Raw genomic sequence first — 21,199 nt, forward strand, 5'->3', positions numbered from 1 at the left:
TCAGCGGGTCAGCCCCGCCCCGGCCGGCCCGCCCGCTTCTCTCTTGCAGGATCTACTGGGGCTGTTTCTACTTTTTCCCCTGGCTGCGAATGTGGCGCAGGCAGAGGAGGTGAGGGGGCTGCGACCCCGCGGGCCGGACGGGGCATGGAGGAGGCTCAGTTTCGGTGCGCTGGCCGGGGAGTCCGGCGCCCCCTCCCTGCCTCATGCCCGTGCCGGTCGCCCTACAGCTCGGCGCACCCCCGGGAGCAGAAGCTGGAGCCTCTGCGGGGCCTGATGAGCTGTCTGTCCAGCGGCCTGGGCCCTGCTCCCCAGCGCTCGGGTCGTGGCCTCCTCTGCCGCACGCCCGCCGCCGCTGTGCAGCCAGCTGGTGCATTAAAGATTTAAAGCCAAGCCCTCAGTACTGCCTTCCTCACTGTGCCGCCTCTGCCGCCACGTGCCCTGGGGGCCCCTCACACTTGCTGCTTCCTTACTGGGGTGCGGGGGGGCTCTCTCCCCGCCAGGGTGCCCTTGCAGGTCAGGGGTCGCGGCATTTCTGAGAGCCCTCGCCAATGCCAGCCTTCCTGTTGCTGTCAGTGACTGCCTCCCTGCCCTCGCCTTCCTAAACTCGTCACTGGTAGGGACCTACAGGAAGACAACCAAATAACCCTGGTCTGATCTCCCGGACCTCCCATCGATACGTCTGCGGCCCTGGCTCCCCTTCACCACCTTCCTGCTAGCCAAGACTGCCAGGTATCTGAAGACTCTTCCCTTCTTCAGAGTGAATCCGAAACACTTTAAGCCAAGGTTGTAGGGTGTAGACGATCATTGAGAAGAGGGGAAGATTCCCAGAACTGCCTCCCATGTCCTGTCTCTGAAGAGCAGTGCGGGTGGAGGGGCCTTTCCTACAGTGACTCCCAAGCTGCTTCCTCCAGTCTGATCCCAATTCTGGAGATACTTGCCATCAGCCAACCTTGAAGTTTCTGTTACTTCTCTAGCAGAGTATTGCTTCCTGCCGGCCCTTTTTGTCATGTTGGCTAATCAGCCGGAGACCCACTAACGCCTGACATGGTGAGAGTCGGGGTCTGCTGTGTGCCTGCTTCCAGTTAGACCTGGCTCCGGAATTAAATTACAGAGACAGCCCAGTTTCTGTCTGGAGCCAGTGTTGATTTTTCAGCCTGGGGCTGCTCCTGCCACAGTAGATGGTGGCTGGAAAGAACTTGGCCTTATTTCTGGAGAAACTAAAGGGGACAGATTTGTTTTCTACCTTTCAGAGGTCTCTGGACTGACAGTCCAGGAAAGACCACGAAGTATGTGGCAAGCAACCAGCTGATGGACAAGGTCTGTGACCAGACAATGTACCGAGATCTCCTTGAAATACTCTGGTGGACACACCCAAGCTCTGGAGGACGTGTTCCGACTGCGTGGGAGAGCGATCCTAAGGCCTGTGGCACCAAAAATTCCAGATGAGTGGCCTCTGTGGTCACTTTCAAGAAAGTCCCCGGCTCTCTACCCATTTGTCTGCTCCTTCAAATGTGGAATGTTGTAGCCATCCCTGAGCCCACAGCTTACCAGGATGCTGTCAGACTTGAAGATCCCAGGGACAAATTCCAGAGAGGGGCCTTCAGGCTTCAGCCAGGACAGGAGGAGAAGCCCAGGGTTTCTGCCAGAAAGGTGACTAGTCCCTACTGTGGGAGCTGAAGCCCCTCCTAAATGTGAAAGCACCCTGGCCACCCAGAAAAGGTATGAGTCCTCCAAGGAAAAGCTTGCCCCATATACAGAGTGACTGGCCCCAGAGCAGAAGACTGACGATACCCCTGCAACATCCAGAAAAGCCCTGGATTACTAATGTATGACTCAGTTTATGTTTCAAATACAGAGCAGGACTTGAAGATTAAAACCCCCAGCCAGAAATGGGACACTCTTTATGGCGCCTGGGGCACTGATCCAGAAACATGCGCCTATCTCTGCTCCATCCTAGGCAGTTTCCAGCTTTCCAGAAACAGCTGGATCAGGAGGGGTACAAATGTTACATCTGGACACAAGGAAGAAGGGAGGGAGACCTGAGTATGAGATTGGGATAAAAGGAGATCCAGCTGGGGCTCTAGCCAGAGGGTGGATGCAGACGGTACAGGGGCTGGAAATGGGTATTACTGAAATGGGGAGGGGCTTTGTCCAGTCCCACTGTGGAAGGAGGCTGGAATTTGGGTAGAACAAAAGAGACATAATTTATTCTCAAGTCTGATGTCTCTAACAGCCAGGGACTGAGTCTAGAAAGCCCAGGCTCCTGCTACAAACTTCCCTTCCTGGAACAGAGCTTGGCAAAATGAGATTTCTCGTGCCTTCCACCAAATCTGACATCAGCCATCTGGCACAAAGAGCTTTTACCTCCTTTCACACACCTCACCTTATCTTTCCCCACTTCACCGTCTCCAGGGGACCCACAAACTAACGCAGGCATCTTCCAGCTCCTCTGCATGTAGCTGGTCCAGGCCAAGACCTCTCCTCAGCCAGAAGAGCCTGTTGGGGACCCATCCCCAACACTCTCCCGATAAGACAAGCAGGCCGGGGCAGGAAGGCAGGTCAGTCCCGGCCTGTCCTCGGTCTCCACCCAAGCGCAACTCCTGTGTCAAGAGCGCGTGTGCTGACATGGCTCCGTGCTTGGATGGTTGTGGAAACACAACTCTGTGGGAGTGGGACTTTGAATATAATCAGAACTGTATGACTTCTGCCCATGATGGTCCAATCCTGGGTGTGACTGCTTGTTCATGTGACTGGATGTGTGGCTATGGGAATATGAATTGGAATGTCTACTATTAGATGTTACTGCGGCTCCTTAGCTGTTGTTAGTCACTGTACCATGTACTACCCTCTCCCCTGCTTCTCTGATGAGGGCTCAAGAGCCCATTAGCAATGATAGTCCTAGAAGAAAGGGTCCATGGCAACAGGCAAATCAAAGCTCAGGAATGTCACAAGATAAGCAGTACACCTCCACCTGTCTGTGACTCACCTGACGCCCCAGGTAAAATGCATGTAGATAAAAGGTATGGGAGAAGGAGCAGAGAGAACGAGCATCCCAGCTGAGAAGCATGAAGGGACTCTTCTCACCCCCCAGCATCCTCGCGCTGCTGCTGCTACTCCTGAGCCCAGACCCTGGAGCAGGTAAGCACCTGGGGGTCCAGGAGGCTCGGGGTCTTGCAGCTGTGGTGGCGCGTGCCTGTAATCCCTGCACTTGAGCGCCTCAGGCAGGATTGCTGTGAGTTTGAGGCCAGCCTGAACTGCATAGTAAGACACTGTCTCAAGAAACAAAACAAAAAAGGCTGGGGGTCCTTTGATGAAGAGAACAGGGCTCAGGAAATTCAAACTTTCAGCTGTCTGATGAAGCAGTTCTGGGCCTGGACCCTTCTGAACACATGACCCTGTTGTCCTGTAGCAATGCTACTGCCGCGCAGCACTACCTGCTGTACTCAGCTCTACAGACAGCCACTCCCCAACAAGATACTGAGGAAGGTCATCCGGATAGAACTGCAGGAGGCCGATGGGGACTGTCACCTCCAGGCTTTTGTGTGAGCTCTGACCCCTTCTCGATACCTAACTCAGACCTCAGCCCCAACCCCCGATGTTGATCCCAACCCCAGCCCCAACTTCGAATTGTGATGCTGGCTCCAAGTGTCACCTGGCCCTTCCCCTACCTGTGGACCTTAGCCTCTTCTCCAAGGTATGGGCACAGCTCTGGACCTTTCCCTTCCCAGGCTTCACCTGGCTCGACGCAGTGTCTGCATCCATCCCCAGAATCGCAGCCTGGCTCGGTGGTTTGAGCGCCAAGGGAAAAGGTTCCAGGGGACTCTGCCCAACCTGCATCTGGGGCTGTAAGGAGAAACAGTCTGCAGCTGCCAACGCCCAAAACAATAAAGCATCACTGGACGATCTCAGTACGATCTCCAAGAACTTCTCCATTCTCTTTATCCTGCACCTTCACAGCACTTGCAAGGGGCAAGGCCAAGAGCCAAGGACCCACATATTTTCCACGTACACACATATATGCAAAGAACACATGTCCCATACCTCACAAACACATGGCCACACATAGACACAGACATACACATTACAGACATCCTTCAGGTAGACTTCAGCTCTTGGATGAAGTCAGAGGTCCAGACACTTTCCAGCTGGCAAGTTTGGAATAGAGAGTCTCAAAGAAGTGAGCTCCAAACAGAACTTCCAGCTGAGACCCCATCCACAGGGATCTACTGCCCTGCCTGGTTCTATCTGTCCATCCATCCACACCAGCAGACAGTTACAGGTGGAATCATCTGAAGCTCTTGTGGGTCTTCTACAGGTCTGGAGTACCTAGGAGGGCAAGAGGCAAATGACAGAACTAGGTTTTGACTCACACATCCTGAGAATGAGTAGGGGGGACTTAGGTCTGAGCGCAACACCCTTGAGAAGGGATAAAGAGCCCAACTTTGAGGGAACCCCAGAATCTTAAAGATGAGGAAGCAGATACAACTCTTGGCCCAGGAGTATCAAGCATGAGGTTAGAGCCAGGCAAAGTGGTGGACATCATCTGTAATCCGAGCTACTCAGGAGGCTAAGATAGGAGGATCACAAGTTCAAGAGTAGCATGGGCAATTTAGCAAGACCCTGCTTCAAAAAGAGCTAGGTATATAGCTCAGTGGTAGAGCTCTTGCCTAGCAGCATACAAGTCCCTGGGTTCCATCCTTACTACTACAAAAAGAGGGATGGGGGAACAAGCACTGATCTAAGACATCCCAAGAAAAAGGATAGATACTTAGCTCTGAGTCTTTTTTTCTGCGGGGAGGAGGGGTGTTGGTCTTTTTGAGACAGGGTCTAGCTATGCAGTTCAGGCTGGCCTTGAGCTCACTTTGTAGCCCAGGCTGGTCTCGAACTCACAACGATCCTCCTGTCTCAGCTTCCCGAGTGCTGGGATTACAGGAGTGCACCACCACGCCCAGGCCTTTTTTTTTTAAACAGGGTCTCACTATATATTTCAGGCTGGCCTTGAACTTACTACGTAGCCCAACCTGGCTTCCAACTTGAAGAAATTCTCCTGCCTCAGTCTCCCAAGTACAGCCAGACATGGTGGCACATGCCTGTAATCCCAGCACTTGGGAGGCTGAGGAAGGAGAATCATCATGAGTAAGAGCCTGTCTCAAAAAACAAACAAAAAACAAGTGCTGAGCCTACAGGTGTGTGCCACCACACCTGAATCAGCTCTGAGTCTTAATGCCCTGAAAATGAGAAGGTGGCCTATCTAAAATCCCCAGTACCCTGAGAGAGCAAGAAGACCCGATTCTGAGCCTAGGGACTAAAGAGTGAAAAGTATCAGCCCGAGCTAGACAGGAGAATGAGGCAGTCCCACTCAGATTCCCAATATCCAGAAACCTTTGAGGGCACCTGGCTGTTAAGCCAGACAATCTCAAAATGATGGCGTACATCACCAAGTCTAAACACGGGCCTACTCACCGGGAAGCTTGTCGGCTGGAATCCTCAAGGCCAGGAATCCAGGCTTCTGGTGTGCATCCTTCCCGCCCCATCTCAGCCTCAGCCTAGGGCACAGAAAGGCAACTGTGCCCCAGCAGTGTAGGGCTCGAAGTGTCCTCCAAATATGTCTATTTCTTTCGGTTTATATGTATTTATTTGGTACTGGGGGTGGAATCCAGAACCTTCACACTGAGCTACATCCCCATCCCGCTTCTTTTAATGTTTAACTTTGAGGCAGAGTGTCAAAGTCTATGTCACTAAACTGCCCAAGCTGGGCTCAAACTTGTGACCCTCCTGTCTCAGCCTCTCAGAGTGCTGAGATCACAGGCGTCCATCACCACACCTGGCTCCAAGAGCATTTTTATTAGTAAAGGGTCAAGACAGGAATCAGGATCACGAAAGCAGGGTGTGGGGATTAGGATGGGGAGAGAGTTCAGATTCCGAGGTGACTGGCAAGTCAGTGGAAAATCATGAGGGATGGGATGGACGTGGTTTCTGTGGGGATCTGAGACTGAGGGGCAGTCACTTACCAGAACCCCAGTGCAAGGGCCCCCGCTGCCAGTCCCAGGAAAGAGAAGATTCCCAAAGACGCCAGCACAACCATCTGCTCCAGAGAGTCCCTGTGATCTGAGAGAGACACCCACACGCCACTGCGAGAGTGAGCCTGACCCACTCGGTGCCCCTTCTCTCAGAGACAGCCCATCCCCTGCAGCCTTTGCCCTCTGCCCAGTCTCACCCAGTGGCCGCGGGTCTGGCTGCGGAGAAGGCCTTGGAGGAGCGGTGCTGTCCACCAGCTGTGTGTGAATCTTGCCCGCATCAGGAATCTCATTTGTTAGGGGCCCTGAGGGAAGTGAGACCGAAGAAAGGTCCATTCACAGAGCAGGAGGGGCTGGGGCCTGACTGGATGCGGGGTCTCGGGGGTGGAGGCCGAAAGGCCGTGGGCCACCTCTGGGAATGTGGCTTATAGAAGCCAGGGCACAGGTACAGGCCCCCACGGTTGAGCCTGGCAGAGCAATGGTGGACATGTGCCACATGGCTGCCTTTGCAAACTGACCTCAGTATTCAATGCTTAAGGCAGGGCCTCTCCTCTTTTCTCTGGCTTCCTTACCAGTGCTTGGAGTCCCCCACACCTCCAGGCTCCAGGCGCTCCAGGTGCCTGCATCCAGAAAGTCCCTGGCACTGACCCGCACCGCATGAGGCAGCCCAGCCACGGCGTCTGTGATCACCTCCTCCAAGCCAACGGGCTCCACCTAGGAGGGCGCAGATGGCTCCTTGGTGCCTTATCAGGGTGTAAGCACAGAGCCTACCCACACCATCTGCAGAGTTCCCTTCTCCCAGTGCCACCTCCCCAGCACGCGGAGGATCTAAGCCTCACGCCTGGGTGGCTGGTGTGGTAGGATCTATACCCGGCCTTCAGAAGATAGTGGTGTGTTTGTCTGTTTGTTTTTAGACAGGTCTCACTGTGGAGTTCAGGCTGGCCTCAAACTCACTCAGATCCTCCTGCCTCAGTCTGAGTGCTAGAATTACAGGTGTGCGCCACCACACCCAGCTGGAAGATGGCGGTGCAGCTGCTGTAGTTTAGATCCGGGGTGCTCTCCAGGACCTGCTGTGTGTGAAAGGGGGCTGAACCGTAGGGCACTGCGGCTAACCTGTCATGAGGTGAGGCCAGGTCAGAAGAGGTGGGCCACCAGAAGACTGGCCTGGAAGGCGCCTCTCCCCCTCCAGCTCCTCCCTTCCCTCTGCTTCCTGACTGTCATGCCACGGGCAGCTCCTCTGCTGTGCCCCTCTGCCACGCCATTTCTGCCTTGGAGCCAGTCAACCGTGGACTGGAACTTCTGAACCTCTCCTCCTTTAAGCCGGGTACTGCATCTCACCAACAACGTGACTGAGAGAGTAGTGGGATTCCTTGGGGGAGCTGTGGCATCTGTCTATCTGGGTTCAAATCTTTGCTAAAGCACTTACTGAAAAGACGAAAAAAAGGAAAAAGAAGCCAGGTGCGGTGGCACACACCTGTAATGCCAGCACTCTGGAGGCTGAAGCAGGAGGATTACTGTGAGTTCAAGGCCAGCATGAATTACATAGCCAAACCCTGTCTCAGAACGACAAAAACCAAAACCAAACCACTTACTGGGTGAACTTTGGGCCTTTGTGCCTGTTTCTTCATTTGTGAAATAGTGGTGACTACCCCTGGACAAAGTAACGCAGGCAAAACACGTGGCACGGTGCGTGGGGGACAGCGCTAAGCGTGGGTAATGATCTGCTGCTGCTGCGCTCCAAACCAAGGCCCGCCAACCGCTGACATCTCTGAGGTGGGAACTCAGTACTGTCCCCGGCTGCGTATGACTGTGTACGAGGGTGTGTCTGTGTGTGACAAGCACTCCTTTTCCTAGAAAACTTATCTTTTCAGAGACACTGTCTTTCGGCGGATGGGTTTACATCATACCACAGTTGTAGCCCCAGGGAACAGCACTGCAACACAAAGCACCCAACACAAAGCTCGGCCCACAGGAAGCACTCCGTGCCTGGACACTGCACAGGACACCCAGGCTCACAAAACCAGAAACAGCTCAAGGGTGCAGTACACTCCAGACCCTACCATGGACCAGGCCGGATGCTGTGCCGGACGGTACTGCAGTCGGAACTTGAGCAGGAAGTGTGGCTGCCGGGGCCAGGAGGAGGGGTAGGTCCAGCTGGCATGCAGGCGTCTCGGGTAACCAGGAACCGACTCCACCCGCAGCCCCTCGGGGGGGTCCGGGCGCACTGAGGGCAGCCAGATGCAAAGTCAGGGCAGGCAACTGTTCCCACCCCTTCCCAGCCACTTCCCAAGGCATGTGCTTGAAGGCCCCCTAGCCAGGTGCTTCCATATAGGGTGGGAAATCTTAAACTTGATCCTCTATTAGGCTCTGTCATCCTTATAAAATAAGCTGAGATCTGGTCGTAGTGTTTGAAATGCTGCATGAATAAAAGACTTTTTTTTTTTTTTTTGGAAGATAAATTGGCCCAAATTCCAGCTGAGATGTTTTGTTTGGTTTTGTTTTCTTGTTTTGTTCTGTACTAGGCCTGAACTCAGGGCTGCCTCACACATGCTATGCAAGTGTTCTACCACAAACCTCCATCCAGAGGCCCAGTTTTTGTTTTTTTTAAAGACAAGGTATCACTAGAGTTCAGACTGGCCTTGAACTCGTTATGTAGCCCAGGTTGGCCTCAAACTGATAGGGATCCTCCTGACTCAGCCTCCCGAGTGCTAGGATTATAGGTCTGCACATCACATCCAGCTCCCAGCCTTTTATTTTATTCTGAGACAGGGTTCTGCTAAATTTTCCAAACTTAAACTTTTGATCCTCCTGCCTTAGCCTCCCAAGTAGCTCAGATTAAAGGCAGAGGCCACCGCACCCCACTCCACCCAAGTTCAGTTCCTCCTTCCCACACACTAGTCAAGAGGATGGAGTGTCTAGCAGACTGGGGACATAGCTCAGTGGCACAAGCGCCTGCCTGGCAGGTGCAAGGTCCTGAGTTCAATTCCAGATACAAAAAAAAAAAAAGTGTCCAGCAGGAGATTCAGCTGCCTAGACAGAGCACAGACTCTAAAAGCAGTGACTCGACCTCAGTAGCCGGGAAGGACCTGAGCGCAGTGACAGCAGCCTCTCGTTTCCCGTCCCTCTGACTGCCTGTGTGTGGAGGCCCCCCTTGGGGGAGCTGCTTGGGAGTTGAGTTGGGGCAGTGCTAAGTCCACCTGGGATCCAGAAGGTGGGGCTGTGGGAGCAGCTACTCACAGATGCTCTGCAAGCTCACATCCAGCAGGCGCGTGCTGGCACCCAGGGGGTTCACCTCGGTCACATTCATCCGGTACTGGCTCCAGAACTCCGCCCAGTAGATGGCACAGCGTGCAGCCCCCGGGGGGTCCTGTGGGCACGGCTGCCCTGTGGACAGACTCACCCTAGGAGGAAGGGTTAGTCCTGGGATTGGGAGATACCTACCGTGGGACACAAGATGGAGCCCCTACCCTCTCCCTCACGTCCTACCTTTGGTGACCAGTTCCTGGCAACATCTTCTTCCTGTGGGGGAGGGACCATTTGAGGTCAGGAAAGGAAAGAGGACCCTCCGCCCTCCCCGCGGCAGGACCTCCCCTCCTGCCTCCCACACCCCCCTCGTGCTGGCACACCCAAATGCAAAGGCACACACGCCCAGTCGAGCACACACCTGTAGGAGGTGAGGTAGCGGGTGGGCAAGCCACTGACTTGGCTGGGACTCCAAGTGCAGGAGATGTTCTCATAATCAGACGCTTGGCAGGAGACCACAGGACGGGCTGGGGGATCTAGTGGCAGAGAATGCGGCTGGAGACCGAGCAGTCCCCAGCTCCTCCCATCCCAGAGGGCCTGCTCAGGTCCTGGATTCACTCAAGAGCCCCATATGGCATCAGTGCCACCATCCTGAACTCACAGCCCAGCTTGAGGGTCACTGTGCCTCCAAGTTCACCATCCAGGGTCTGGCAGATGTAGGTGCCCTCATCAGTAAAGGCTGCCCGGGCCAAGACCAGTTCATGCCCCAGCCCGGAGTCAGGTCCCTGGAGCAGCCTTGGCTCCTTGTCGCGAAACCAGTACACAGGGGTCCTGCAGGGGAGATAAGGTAATGACTCACAGAGGGAAGGTTTAAAGTATAAGTCAGACATGCCACTGCTCCCTAGCCTTCTAACTGCACTTGAAATAAAATCTAAATGCTCTTCACTGGCTTACAAAGATCCTTCCATCCAGCCCTTCTTGTCCCCATCAGCTCCTACCTCCCCGGCCCCCAGTGACTCTGTCCACACTGCTCTAGTTTCTGTTTCCCAGGAGTACTTGATTCACACCTGTAATCTCAGTACGCAGGAGGCTGAGGCAGGAGGATTGTGACTTTTAAGGCCACCCTGGGTTCAGCCTGGACTATATAGCAAAACCCTATCAAAGAAAGAGAAAGAGGAAGGGGGAGGGGATGAGGAAGATGGGGAAAAGGAGGCACAGGGAGAAGTATCCAGTCCATTCCCACCTCAGGGCATTTACACTGCTACAAAATCTGTGCGTGCCTGCATCTTTGCTGACCTTCAGACATCAGCTTCAATGCCACCTCCTCAGGGAGACCTTCTCCGATTGTGAATAAAAAGTAACTGTCCTCTTCAACATGAGGACCTTAGGGTTTTCTGTCCTCCAAGCATTACTACCTGGTGGATTCTTGTTTGTTTACTACCTGTCTTCCCTGTGGGATGTAAACACCGAGCCAAGGGGCACAAGTTGCCTGGCTTGCGCCGTATTTCAGAGCCTACAATAGGCCAAGCACTTACAGGCTTCTCTGTTGAGCAGGGATCATTTGTGGTTTAGGGTACAGAGGCGAGGATCACAGTCACAAGGGGGAGGGCAGGGGGCAGATGAGGATGAGCAGTGTCAAAAGGTAGGTGAGGCACTTACCCCGCACTCACTCCTGGGCAACACAGCGTCACCGGCCGGCCGGGCTGCCCATACTGGACCCCTGTGGAGGGCACTTCTGAGGTAAGGCTCTTTCTCTACACCCCCTCTGCTTTGTAACAGTGACAGGGTAAGGAGCAGGCTATTAAGCCCCGGGTAGGGTTATGGTAAAGCACCAGATTATAATCTGGAGGCGGGTCAGAGGACAGGTTACAGGAAGACCAGACCGTCAGGGGTTAAGGGGAAAGGCTGGCTGCACTTAGGCATGAGAAGGGGCCACAGTGTTTGTTCTTCTCACCTGGGGGGCCCCAGGCCTGGGGGCAGGGGGAGGAGGCAGAAACCAGGGCTACAGCTACGGCCACCAAGACCCTGCTCAGTCCTGAACAGCTGCAGCTCATCTGTGGGGAGAGAAGCAGGGTCAGGGGTCCCCTGTGGGAAGAGAGGCAGGGTCAGGGGTCCCCTTCGGGAGAGGGGCTGGGTCAGGGGTCCCCCATCCCTGAGACAGAAGGCTGACGCCCGGCTCCCCCTCTCCAAAACTGGAGCTTCCTGGGAAGAACAAGGAGGCACTGAGCGGAGTAACACTCAGAAATCATTAGGGGATCGACCCGAGGCCCCTTTTCCTACCATGCATTCAGCGTTGTGCATATGTTTACGCGCAAGCGTGCACACGCACGTGCACGCGCACACACACACACACACACCCTCCATCTCAGTCCTGGGCTTAGGGCCCAGAACAAAAGCCGGAGGCAACAAACAGTGCCAGCAACCACCCCCCTCTACTGCCCTTGGCGCCCACCCCGGCACCAAGGGCTGGCACAGGCTCAGCCGCTCCCATTAACCCCTCCAATCTGGCTGCTGGGAATTCCGGCATTCACCCCCACCTGCCCACAGCCAAGCACCGCCTCTGACGAACCTAGGGCAAACCTTCTCACCGTGGAGTGGGAATCACCACGGAGGGTCCGAACCCACCCGGTAAGCCCACCGCGAGGCCTAGGCCTGCTCTGGCTGCCAAGGCTCTGGCCTGGGCCTGGCTTATTGCACGGGCTCCTTGGGCCACTCAGCTGGGCCTGGCTTAGCATCTTTGTTGGTATCGCGCCTGCAGAGCTGGATGGGGCTAGGGTGCAGACTAGGGCTACAGAGTTAAGCAGATCCAGATGCCCTGGCTGCTGCTAGAGGCTGGGGGCGGGCAAGGGGCCAGCAGATGGAGATGGAGACAGAGTGGCGGAGAGGGGAAGAGGGCCAGGAGCCTGCAGGAACGCAGGCTGACGTGGGGGCCACAGCACCAAGAGGAGAGGGCACTCAGTGGTCAGGACCCGCGGTGACAGGGGCTCAGGGAGGAGGAGGCTGGGCGGGAGCAGTGGGAACTCGATGTCTGAGAAGGAGGTAAGGGGCGGGGAAGGAGCCAGACTCCGGCCTGGGTGTGCAGGAGGAAGGCGGTGGAGAAGGAGGACACAGAGCGCCTGGGTGAGGGAGCCTGCAGAGGGTCGGTGTGGACCCCTCCATGGTGGACGCACACCAGAGCAGGGGCCTCCACACGTCCATAGGTCTGCCTGGGTCTCTCGGGCTCACCGGGCTCCACAGCCACACTGCCCTGTCCGGCCCCACCCTACCTTGTTGATCCTAGTGGCCGAGTGTCCATGGTCTCCAAGACGTCCTCCCACGTCCTCCCACCAGCCACCGCACCAGCTCCTGCTGCACTCAGCTCTGGGACCCCAGAACCATCCTCTTCTTTTCTTCTCAGCCCCACCCCCTTCGGGTCCTGGAGCGCAGCCACCCTTAACCAGGCCCCCTCGGCCTTGCTTCTCCTTCCCCCTTCCCCTCCTTCTTTCTCTCTCCTCCCTTCCCACCCGAGGCCCTGGGAAGGGAAGAGGCTCCCCCCAGGACAGAAAGGAAGCTACAGATACCGCCAGGGCTGGCCAGAGGGAGAAAGGGGTTGCTCATGCTTATGTGCCCGTTGGGGATTCCCTGGGTTTCCACAGAGCCACACACAGCCACATTCACGCGTGGACTCACTAGGTACAGTTAACAGAAGAACACTCCACGGACCACACGGAAGCAAGCAAACGAAAAAACAGATACAGACTGGTGTGCCTACTTTTTCACTTCCCAGCAAATGCCTCTGGGCCCAGCTGCCTGTTTCCAGGGTTAAGAGAAGCCCCAGGCTGGGGAATACAGGGAAAAGCCAGAGTCCAGCTGCCCCTCCCCTGGAAGTTCCAGCCATTTCTTCCCTCCCCTTCCACCCTTTGGGCCCCAAACACCAGGAAATGCCTTTGGTCCCTTGGTGCCAGGTACACAAAACCCACACTTACCCTCAGACTAACACTCTCAGATACAGTTACACCGAAACACTCAGACACCCTCACCTTGATTCAGATATATTTGTACTAACTGTACACTCAGTCACACATGCACGCACACAGGGAGTCTGATCCCTGCGGGTGGGGGTGAGGGGTCACGCCACGCCCTAAAGGCGAATGCTCGGCTCTCTGGTTTACGGCTGTGCATCTGCCACGGCAGATCAGCATCTTATCACTGTTACAGGAGCCCCGGTGGCCAAACAGGGTAAACGGGGTGTCAGGGAGGGCCACAGAGACAGCATCACAACACTAGAAAGCAGACACAACTGCATCTGCTGGCGCACACCTGTAATCCTAGCACCCAGGAGCTTGAGGCAGGAGGACTGCAGCGCGTTCAAGGCCAGCCTGGGCTACATAGCAAAACCCTGTGTCAAAAAAGAAAGACAAGGGAAGAAAAGAGAAGACAGACACAGACATACTTGGGAGCTAACACTGTGAGGAGACACGGAGAAATACTCCAGGAAGACAGCCAGCGGGCAAGAAAGAGAAATACAAGGGAACCGAGTCAGAGCAGGAAACAGCAAATAAGGAGCCCTAGACCTTCCCTCTTCTGAGGTCTCCCACACACACTGAGCTACACCTCCAGCCCTCAAGGACTCTTGGGCAAAAGGAGAAGGAGAAGCCGTGGGTGTGGGGACAGGCCCGCCCACGGCGCCGCTGGCTATCAGTATGCACACAGCTAGGCTCCCACAGTCCACAGCAGGGCACAGGACGCACACCGTCGCCAGTCTCACCCCTGCTCTGCTACTGCCGGAGGCGCCTTGGCAGAACCCCCAGTCCCACAGCGCGGCGGGGCACAGCGGGGCACCTCACAGGGGCCCTCCCAAGCACCCTGTCCAGGTGCGCAAGCCCCCTCACACACACACACACACGCCCCACTGGGAACAGGACATCCAGACGCACACGGTCCCTTCCCTGCGCGTCCACATGCACACTCGGACGGGCGTCGTCACATGCAGTCGCGTTAGCTGACAGCTGCACCAAGTGACACCCGCCCCAGAGCCGCACGCGCGGCGCGTCACACGCGGACACGAACACTCCGGCGGGCCCGCGCCGCGATCCCGCACCGCCCCGCCCCGCCCCGCCCGGAGACCGGCCGTCCACGCCGCCCCCGCCTCACCTTCCGCGGCGCAGCCAGCGCCCTCCGCCCTCGCCCCGCCGGCCTCCCTCCCGCCCGGCCCGCCGAGGGGTGGCTCCTCCCGGGCGCCAATGGAAGGAGCGAGGTGAAACAGGGGGGCCTCCCGGCCCATTGGAGCCTCCGACTGCCAATCACTCCCACCCCACCTCCGCCGGACACTTCCTGTCCCGTCGGGACTGGAGAGGACCCCGGGGGCCGTCTTAACAAGCTGCCCTGCGGGCCGGCCCGAAGGCCTGTCGTCCCGCGACAGCGGGACCGCAAGCGCCCAGGCCCTTTCCCCTCCCATCTGTCCACAAACAAAGACTCAAGTCGGGGTTCCGGAGCCAGCGGGCAGGTGACTGGAGAAGTTGAGGTGCCCCTGACCCAGGAAAGAGGAGGGCTGGTTTAGAACAATGGTTCTTAAACTTTGCACAGCGCTGTGGTTGCAGAACTGCCGAGCCCCGCCTCGCACCAGTTAAATCAGAACCTCTGGAGGTTGGACCTAGACTCCAGTATTGTTGAAAACTATCCAGATGGTTCCAAAATGCAGCCAAAGCAGAGGTGTAAGGTCGGGGCGTGTGTGCTTGGGTATGCCTGAAGAACCAGCCTCCCACCAAGTCCTCCACCCACGCCCAGCCCCTGGGAGGCTCAGAACACATGCATACTGCATTTGATCTCCTCTCATAGCAGGGCAACGCTCCCAAGCCCCAGAAGCTTTAACTCTGGAAGATAGAGACCTGGACCGGAAGGTAGGCAGTCAAGGCTCTTCAGCCAGGTCCTTACTGTCCAACCTTGGTACGAATTTCCCAGCGAGACTCAGTTCCCCTGGGAAAAGAACTGTGACCAGGCTGATAACCTTTTGTTTCCCAAATGTTCCAGAAGGGGAGGGAGGAAACCCAGGGTCATGCTGAAAACCACATTTTCTAGGCCGTGGCACTCCTACGCCTTGCAGCTCCTTTCCTGCCCTGCACAATGACTGCGGTAGAGGGGCACCAGAGGTATGCTGAGGCTGCACATACACGTGTGGGAGTGTGCAGAAGCCAAGGACACAAAGCCACCTGCACGCGCCCTACTCACCCCTTCCGCCCTTGTGGGTTGAAGCAGAGCCAGGCTGCAGCCACTCACAAAGCCAGGGTCTGGCCAGCGGCCCAGGGTCTAGCCACTGACCACCGCGACCAGCATCCTCAGGCCTGGGCTTGGTAAGCTGAGACTGGGCTTGGTGGTGAAGGGGACTTTGGCCTTCCTAAAACCTCAGCCACAGCTAAGAACACAAACATTTTAAAGTCTGCTAAACTAGAAAGTCGTGTGTCATGGGTAAGAGAATCGATAGGCCAGATGCAAGCTGAATATTAGTTTTGTGCAGAGATATGGGGTGGAACGTTTGCATCAAGTTTTTGCACATCTGTAGGTAAATTGTGGCTACAGCTGTGCTTGTGTGTGTGTGTGTGTGTGTGTGTGTGCAGTGTTAGGGACTGAACTCAGGGCCTTGCACAGAGCCACATCCCCAGCCATTTTTACTTTTTATTTTGAGACAGCGTCTTACTAAGTCCCTCCATTTCCCAGGCTGGACTCAAACTTGCAACCTGCTTCAGCCTCTCAGAGTGCTGAAATTTCAGGCATTCACCACTATACCCAGCTGCCCTTAGTCTCCAACCCTAGATCCCTGAAGGTTTGGGGGAGGGGGTGTTGGTGGTGGTGTTTTGTTTGTTTTGTTTTTTTAAAGACAAGTCTATGTAGTTCAGGCTGGTCTTGAACTCACTATGTAGCCCAGACCGGCCTCAAACCTCACCCTGGTGCTTCTGCCCCAGTCTCCCAAGTGCTGGGATTATAGGCATGTGCCAGTGTGCCCAGCCCCTGGTTTTTGAGTTCATACTCCTCTAGCGTCAGAAATATGTAATTAAAGTTTTAATTTAATTTTATCGATGCTACATTTGCCCATGCTCCAGGCCTCAGTCTCCTCTGGCAGAAGGACTCCAGCCCTGTGGTCAGGCAATGGCTGTTGTCTCCCTGTCCTTCTGCCCCAGGCAGTAGTGTACCTCTGGAAGTACCCTTAGCCTCTCTGCGGCCTGGAGAGGAGACAAAGGGCAAGTAAAGAGGTAAGGGTCACAGAGAATGGTGGTACGAAGTTCTGAGCACCAGGAGACGCTGGGGGTGGGCTTGAGGGAGGGGGAGACCGGGACTGCTGGAGCCACCAGAGCATGCAGTGTAGCAGATCCTGGTTTCTAAAAACGCCCAGGTTTTTATGTGGATTCTTGGGGTCATAACTGCTGGGATCCTTTGAGGAAGTGGGAAGGAAAATGGGACCTGGGAGCCCAGGATACTGAGCCTGACCTGCTCAGGGGTGAGGTCCCTCTGGGCCTGGGCCAGCATTTCATAGCCAACCATGAATTTCCGGACAGTAGCAGAGCGCAGAAGTGGAGGGTAGTAATGAGCATGCAGCTGCCAGTGGTCCCAGTTGGCCCCAGCTGCTGATCCTGTGGGGGCACCTGACAGGAAGAAGAAGCCAGAGAAGGTGCGGAGGCCCTTTCTTAGTTCCTCTGTCCACCCCCTGCCCCCAAACCAGGAGGCATTCACACACCTGAAAACTACACCTCCTAGCATTCTCCACCAGAAAGCCCAGGCATCGGAGAGCACCCTGGTGAGTGTCACCAAGCTTGCTGCACCCCACCCCACCCCATTTCCAGCATCCCTGCTCTAGACACTTCCCCAGCAAGGCCTGCTAGGAGTCGTGGTCCCCTGAGCTGGGACCTGGGAGCCCAGAAATGCTCCTGGGGCTAAATATAGATACACAAACGCCTCACCATGCCAGCCCATAGAGTAGGGAAAAGATGTCTCGAATAGGTTGTCGTACTTGGTCAGGAGCTTCTTCATGATGGAGGCTAGATCTGGAACCAGAGCCTGACTCAGCCTGGGAACCAGACGCTGGGCCTGGCAGAGCCATCTCATCAGTGCACACGCCCTAGGCCCCAGCTGGGAGACTCACCATCACGCTCAGCCGGGGTCAGCTCGGGCAGCCGCCGCACATGTCGACGGGGCAGCAGCAGTGTTTGGAAGGGCCACACTGCCCAGAAGGGCACCAGCACTAGCCAGTGCTCACTGGTTAGGACCAGACGTTCCTGGGCACATAGAATGGAGATGAAGCCATCAAAGGTATAGGAGGTCAGCAAATAGGCAGGGGGAGCAAAAGAAAAGAATCTGAAGGACTCCCACCACTTTGCCCGATTTTAAACTACCAGTCATTCCTTTACTGTTAGTGTAGTGTCGTCCAGTGAGTCTCCATGCTACCTCCCTCTTCCTCTTCTCTTTCACACACCTCTCTTTTGGGATAAGAAGGCTAAGAACTCCTTGGGCCCAGGACCTTGTTCTCTCCCACCTTCCTGAGTAGTTCCTGGCGGCTGTACTCTATCAGCAGGGGCTCTCCATGCTGACTGTGATAGGACTGCTGAGACCGCTCCTCCCGCTGAGCAACATCTGGCAGGAAACTGCTGGCCCACACCTGTCAGAAGATAAGAGCAGACCAGAGCAGGTAGGGCCTTTAACTCCAAGCTGCCCACCACTGGCAGGGCCTCTACCTCAGCCCTCAGTTCAGATCCCCTGTCCACAGTGCAGACTGGTCCCAGGCGAGAAAGCCACTGCACCTGCGGCACACTCACCTGGCAGTGGGGGTGGGGGTTAGAACAGCCCATCATGGCTCCTTTATTTTCAAAGATCTACTGGGTAGAGATAAGGAGCTTTACTTTTTCTTTTTGAGACACGGTCTCACCATGTAGCTCAGACTAGCCTTGAATCATTATGTGGCCCAGGCTGGCCCGCGCACACCACACCCAGCTATAGGGACCTTTAATAGCTGGAAAGACACAAGTCAGCACCCTTCTAGCCACACCCAGTGGACACAGGTATGCTACTCCCCTAAATCAAAGCTGTACCTCTCCCCCCGTGCCCTTCCAGGGACAGGGACCACCTCACAGACCTGTACCCAAGGGTACTGGGCACCCAACTCCTCTGTGACTGAGGCCCATGAATCCACGACAGCCCGGATCTCAGGGACCGACATGAGAGGCAGCGTCACATCCGACCAGGGGTGGAAGCACATGACTTTACTAAGTGGGAGGGGAAGTGGTGACAGAATAGGGGTTGGGTACGAGGGGCAGAACCCAACCCCAGGGTTTAGCTTTCAACCTTGGCTGAAGAGGGAACACCCATAGTTACCAAACTCCTCGAGCGGCCTCTGCTCGGAAGAGGGGGTGATCACTGGGTCCTGAGATAAAGAACGTTGCTCTGTGCAGAAGCTGGGCCCCAGAGGTCAAGCCTCCCTCCTCCCCAGCAGCGGTTCGAGGCAGGGTACCTGGGTCCGGAGCATCAGGCTGCAGAGCTGGGAAGTCATTGTCAAACAGAAAGGTGCCATCATAGTGGGGATTCACCTACAGACAAGGATGGGCCAGAAGCGTGCACTGCCCCGTACCACCCTCTGGCGGGCTTCAGGGGCTGCACAGGCTGCAGCAGAGCGGGGAAGGCACACCAGGGAGCAAATGGGCTTGGTAGGATCTGACCCAGGAGGTTCGTGCACGGCCGCTACCAGTGAGAGGGAGCTCAGAGGAGGAGCTACCCCCTACACACCCACTCTAGAGGTGGGCTCCAGAGGCTCACCTCGCCGTTGGCCCGTGTGGCCCCGGGACACAGAGGGTTGAGGGGATCGTGGCGGGGCACCGTCTTCAGGAGCGGGGGCTCCACTTGCCCTTGCCACGGCCGCTTCATGCGGTGAGCTGACACCAGCACCCACTCATCCTGCAGCGGGTTGTAGCGGATATGTTGATGCTCTGGCGACAGAGAGTAAAGATCAGTCCGCGAAGCTCTGTCTGGCTGTCCCCTGGCTCTCCCCGCAAGAGGCCTGCGCTCAGCGGCGCCCAAACCGGCCGGTCCTGCTCAGGCGCTGGGGCCCGGGGCCGGCCCTGCCCTGGCCAGCGGGCGCGCAGCCGCTCCCCAGCCCCGTGGTCCGCCCGGGGTGCAGGGAGGAAGGCGCCGACCTTCAAGTTGGGGCGGGAACGTTCTAAGGAAGAGGGGGGGTAGGCGCTGCGGTCCAGCGAGTCCCCGGCCGCCCAGCAATTACCGCTAGACCGGAAGGCTGCTGAGGCGGCGTCCACCGCCGCCGTCCGCTGGCGCGGCTCAGGGTCTGCACTGCGCGACATGAGGACTCCCGGGGCAGCGGGGAACGTCTGCCGGGCAGACGCTAGCTTTCATTTCGCCCCGCCCCGGGCCGCCCCGCGCCGTGATTGGCCCGCCTCCAGCACGTGACCGTAGAGGGGGTGGGAGCGGGCGGGAGCGGAGGGCTGTCCGGACGATTTTGGTGCTGCCCCTCCACCCAGGCTGCAGCCACTGCCCCGGAAGAACCTCTGCGAGAGCTCCCTGCCGCAGAGTCCTGCTTCGGGACACTTTCGGTGCACAGTCATTCATGTGGCTGTTCATTCAGCACATACTCACAAAGCCTCTACCGTGTGCCGGGCACCCCCTCCGCGCAGGAGCCTGGCCTGCCCTCGCCTCTCCGCGCTTACACTGTAGGACCCAGAACCGCCTGGGTCATCCGCTCAACGGCTGTGGTGGAGGAGAAGCAGCCTTGGGGTACAGGTGGCCCTTGATCTGCTATAGCTGAACACCGACCCCTCTAGTTTTCTTGAGGAGTGGGAACTTCACCACACGCCATCCCTACCTGCAGAAACAGGTTTGGAAAAAAGACCTAAGAAACCATGGACGCATACTGTACTCCTATTGATTTATTCCCTCCCTCTTCCTCTCTGTCTGTCTGTCTGTCTGTCTCTCTCTCTCTCACACACACACACACACACACGTGCACACATAAAACACACATGCACAGGCCAAAAACACAAGAAGTGTGAAAAATAAGAGGCCATAAGAAATATCAAAATTGCTAGGTATGGTGGCACACACTTGTGATCCTAGCACTCAGGAGGCTGAGACAGGAGAATCACAGCGAGTTCGAGGCCAGCCTGAACTACATAGCAAGACCCTGTCTCAAAACTAAACAAAATAAAACATGACCTGAGCACAGTGATGTGCGTGCCTGTAGTCTCAGCTACTAGGGAAATAGACGCAGGAGGATCACATGAGCCCAAAGAGTTCGAGACCAGCCTAGGCAACACAGTGAAACCAGTCTCAAAAATAAACTGAAGCTGAATGTAGTGGTGCATGCCTGTAATCCTAGCATTCTGGAGGCTGAGGAGGGATTTGTGAGTTCAAGGCCAGACTGGACTATATAGGGAGACCTTGTCTAAAAAAAGAACGAAACCAAACAAACAAAATGAGGAAAGGGGAGGAAAGAAGAGGTACAGAAAAGATGTGAGAACAGGACTGTTAGTATCTGCAGCCACCGTCTGGGAGGTGTCAGAGGTGTTTCCTTTACATGTTCCTTTTTCTCCCCCAGGTTTTTGTTTCTTTTGAAGAGACCAATTAGCTGATACTAGAATTCAAATTAATTCTAAAGAGCCGTCCAAACATGGCCTACACCTCTTTCGTACTTCATAGTGGGAACAGAGTCCTCGGGGTTACCCAGACAGTGAATGGAAGCTGAGATTTGAATGGAGATTTCCAGGAAGATTCCCAGCACTGTGACAGTCCCAGTGCTGTGTCTGAGACTTGAGTGGGATTCAGGACAGAAAACCTAGCGAGCTACAGCAGGGAGGCCCCTTCGCCAAAGCCACACCAGGCCAAGCCGGGTATTCTGCAACCAGGCTGAAAAAAAAATTATTGGTCATCCACCTGATCTTTGCCCTAGAGTCCTCAGCCTGGACTCCAAA

At 56.0% G+C, this 21,199-nt stretch overlaps 3 protein-coding genes across 11 annotated transcripts in view; 1 reads left to right on the top strand and 2 right to left on the bottom strand.

Annotated features, from left to right (window-relative positions):
* Ccl27 (chemokine (C-C motif) ligand 27) overlaps nt 1-3,908 on the top strand; it is a 4,394-nt gene extending 486 nt beyond the window's left edge. Inside the window, exons 3-5 of the mRNA XM_005401044.2 lie at nt 2,413-3,138; nt 3,410-3,542; nt 3,729-3,908. Of these exons, the coding sequence (XP_005401101.1) occupies nt 3,066-3,138; nt 3,410-3,542; nt 3,729-3,849 (327 nt within the window). The 5' untranslated portion in view covers nt 2,413-3,065 and the 3' untranslated portion in view covers nt 3,850-3,908. The remainder of the gene's footprint in view (nt 1-2,412; nt 3,139-3,409; nt 3,543-3,728) is intronic.
* A 1-nt stretch (nt 3,909) lies between these two features.
* On the bottom strand, nt 3,910-14,460 carry Il11ra (interleukin 11 receptor, alpha). Of its 5 annotated transcripts, none has more exons than XM_005401045.2 (13): nt 14,394-14,460; nt 11,215-11,314; nt 10,920-10,980; nt 9,922-10,091; nt 9,682-9,796; nt 9,504-9,536; nt 9,255-9,418; nt 8,078-8,241; nt 6,590-6,731; nt 6,218-6,322; nt 6,012-6,108; nt 5,464-5,546; nt 3,910-4,326 (listed from the first exon to the last, which is right to left on the bottom strand). In XM_005401045.2, exons 2-13 carry the CDS (start codon nt 11,312-11,314, stop codon nt 4,310-4,312), a joined length of 1,251 nt encoding a protein of 416 aa, XP_005401102.2. In that variant the 5' UTR covers nt 14,394-14,460; the 3' UTR covers nt 3,910-4,309. The 5 variants fall into 5 exon arrangements, with proteins under 5 accessions (XP_005401102.2, XP_013378472.1, XP_013378470.1 ...); XM_013523018.1 differs by lacking the exon at nt 14,394-14,460 and adding an exon at nt 13,560-13,596; XM_013523016.1 differs by lacking the exon at nt 14,394-14,460 and adding an exon at nt 13,012-13,150.
* A 1,820-nt stretch (nt 14,461-16,280) lies between these two features.
* Galt (galactose-1-phosphate uridylyltransferase) lies at nt 16,281-19,656 on the bottom strand. 5 transcript variants are annotated; one of them, XM_005401046.2, is made up of 11 exons: nt 19,498-19,656; nt 19,038-19,207; nt 18,736-18,811; nt 18,600-18,648; nt 18,361-18,490; nt 18,044-18,100; nt 17,764-17,886; nt 17,374-17,506; nt 17,192-17,275; nt 16,722-16,876; nt 16,281-16,456 (listed from the first exon to the last, which is right to left on the bottom strand). In XM_005401046.2, the coding sequence occupies exons 1-11, from the start codon at nt 19,574-19,576 to the stop codon at nt 16,376-16,378; spliced, it is 1,137 nt and encodes a 378-aa protein (XP_005401103.1). In that variant the 5' UTR covers nt 19,577-19,656; the 3' UTR covers nt 16,281-16,375. The 5 variants fall into 5 exon arrangements, with proteins under 5 accessions (XP_005401103.1, XP_005401104.1, XP_013378474.1 ...); XM_005401047.1 differs by having other exon boundaries at nt 19,038-19,175; nt 19,498-19,583; XM_013523020.1 differs by lacking the exon at nt 18,044-18,100.
* Nucleotides 19,657-21,199: the final 1,543 nt, after the last annotated feature.

The sequence above is a fragment of the Chinchilla lanigera genome, unplaced genomic scaffold, assembly GCF_000276665.1.
Source record: "Chinchilla lanigera isolate Chin_1 unplaced genomic scaffold, ChiLan1.0 scaffold00071, whole genome shotgun sequence".
NCBI lineage: Eukaryota > Metazoa > Chordata > Mammalia > Rodentia > Chinchillidae > Chinchilla > Chinchilla lanigera.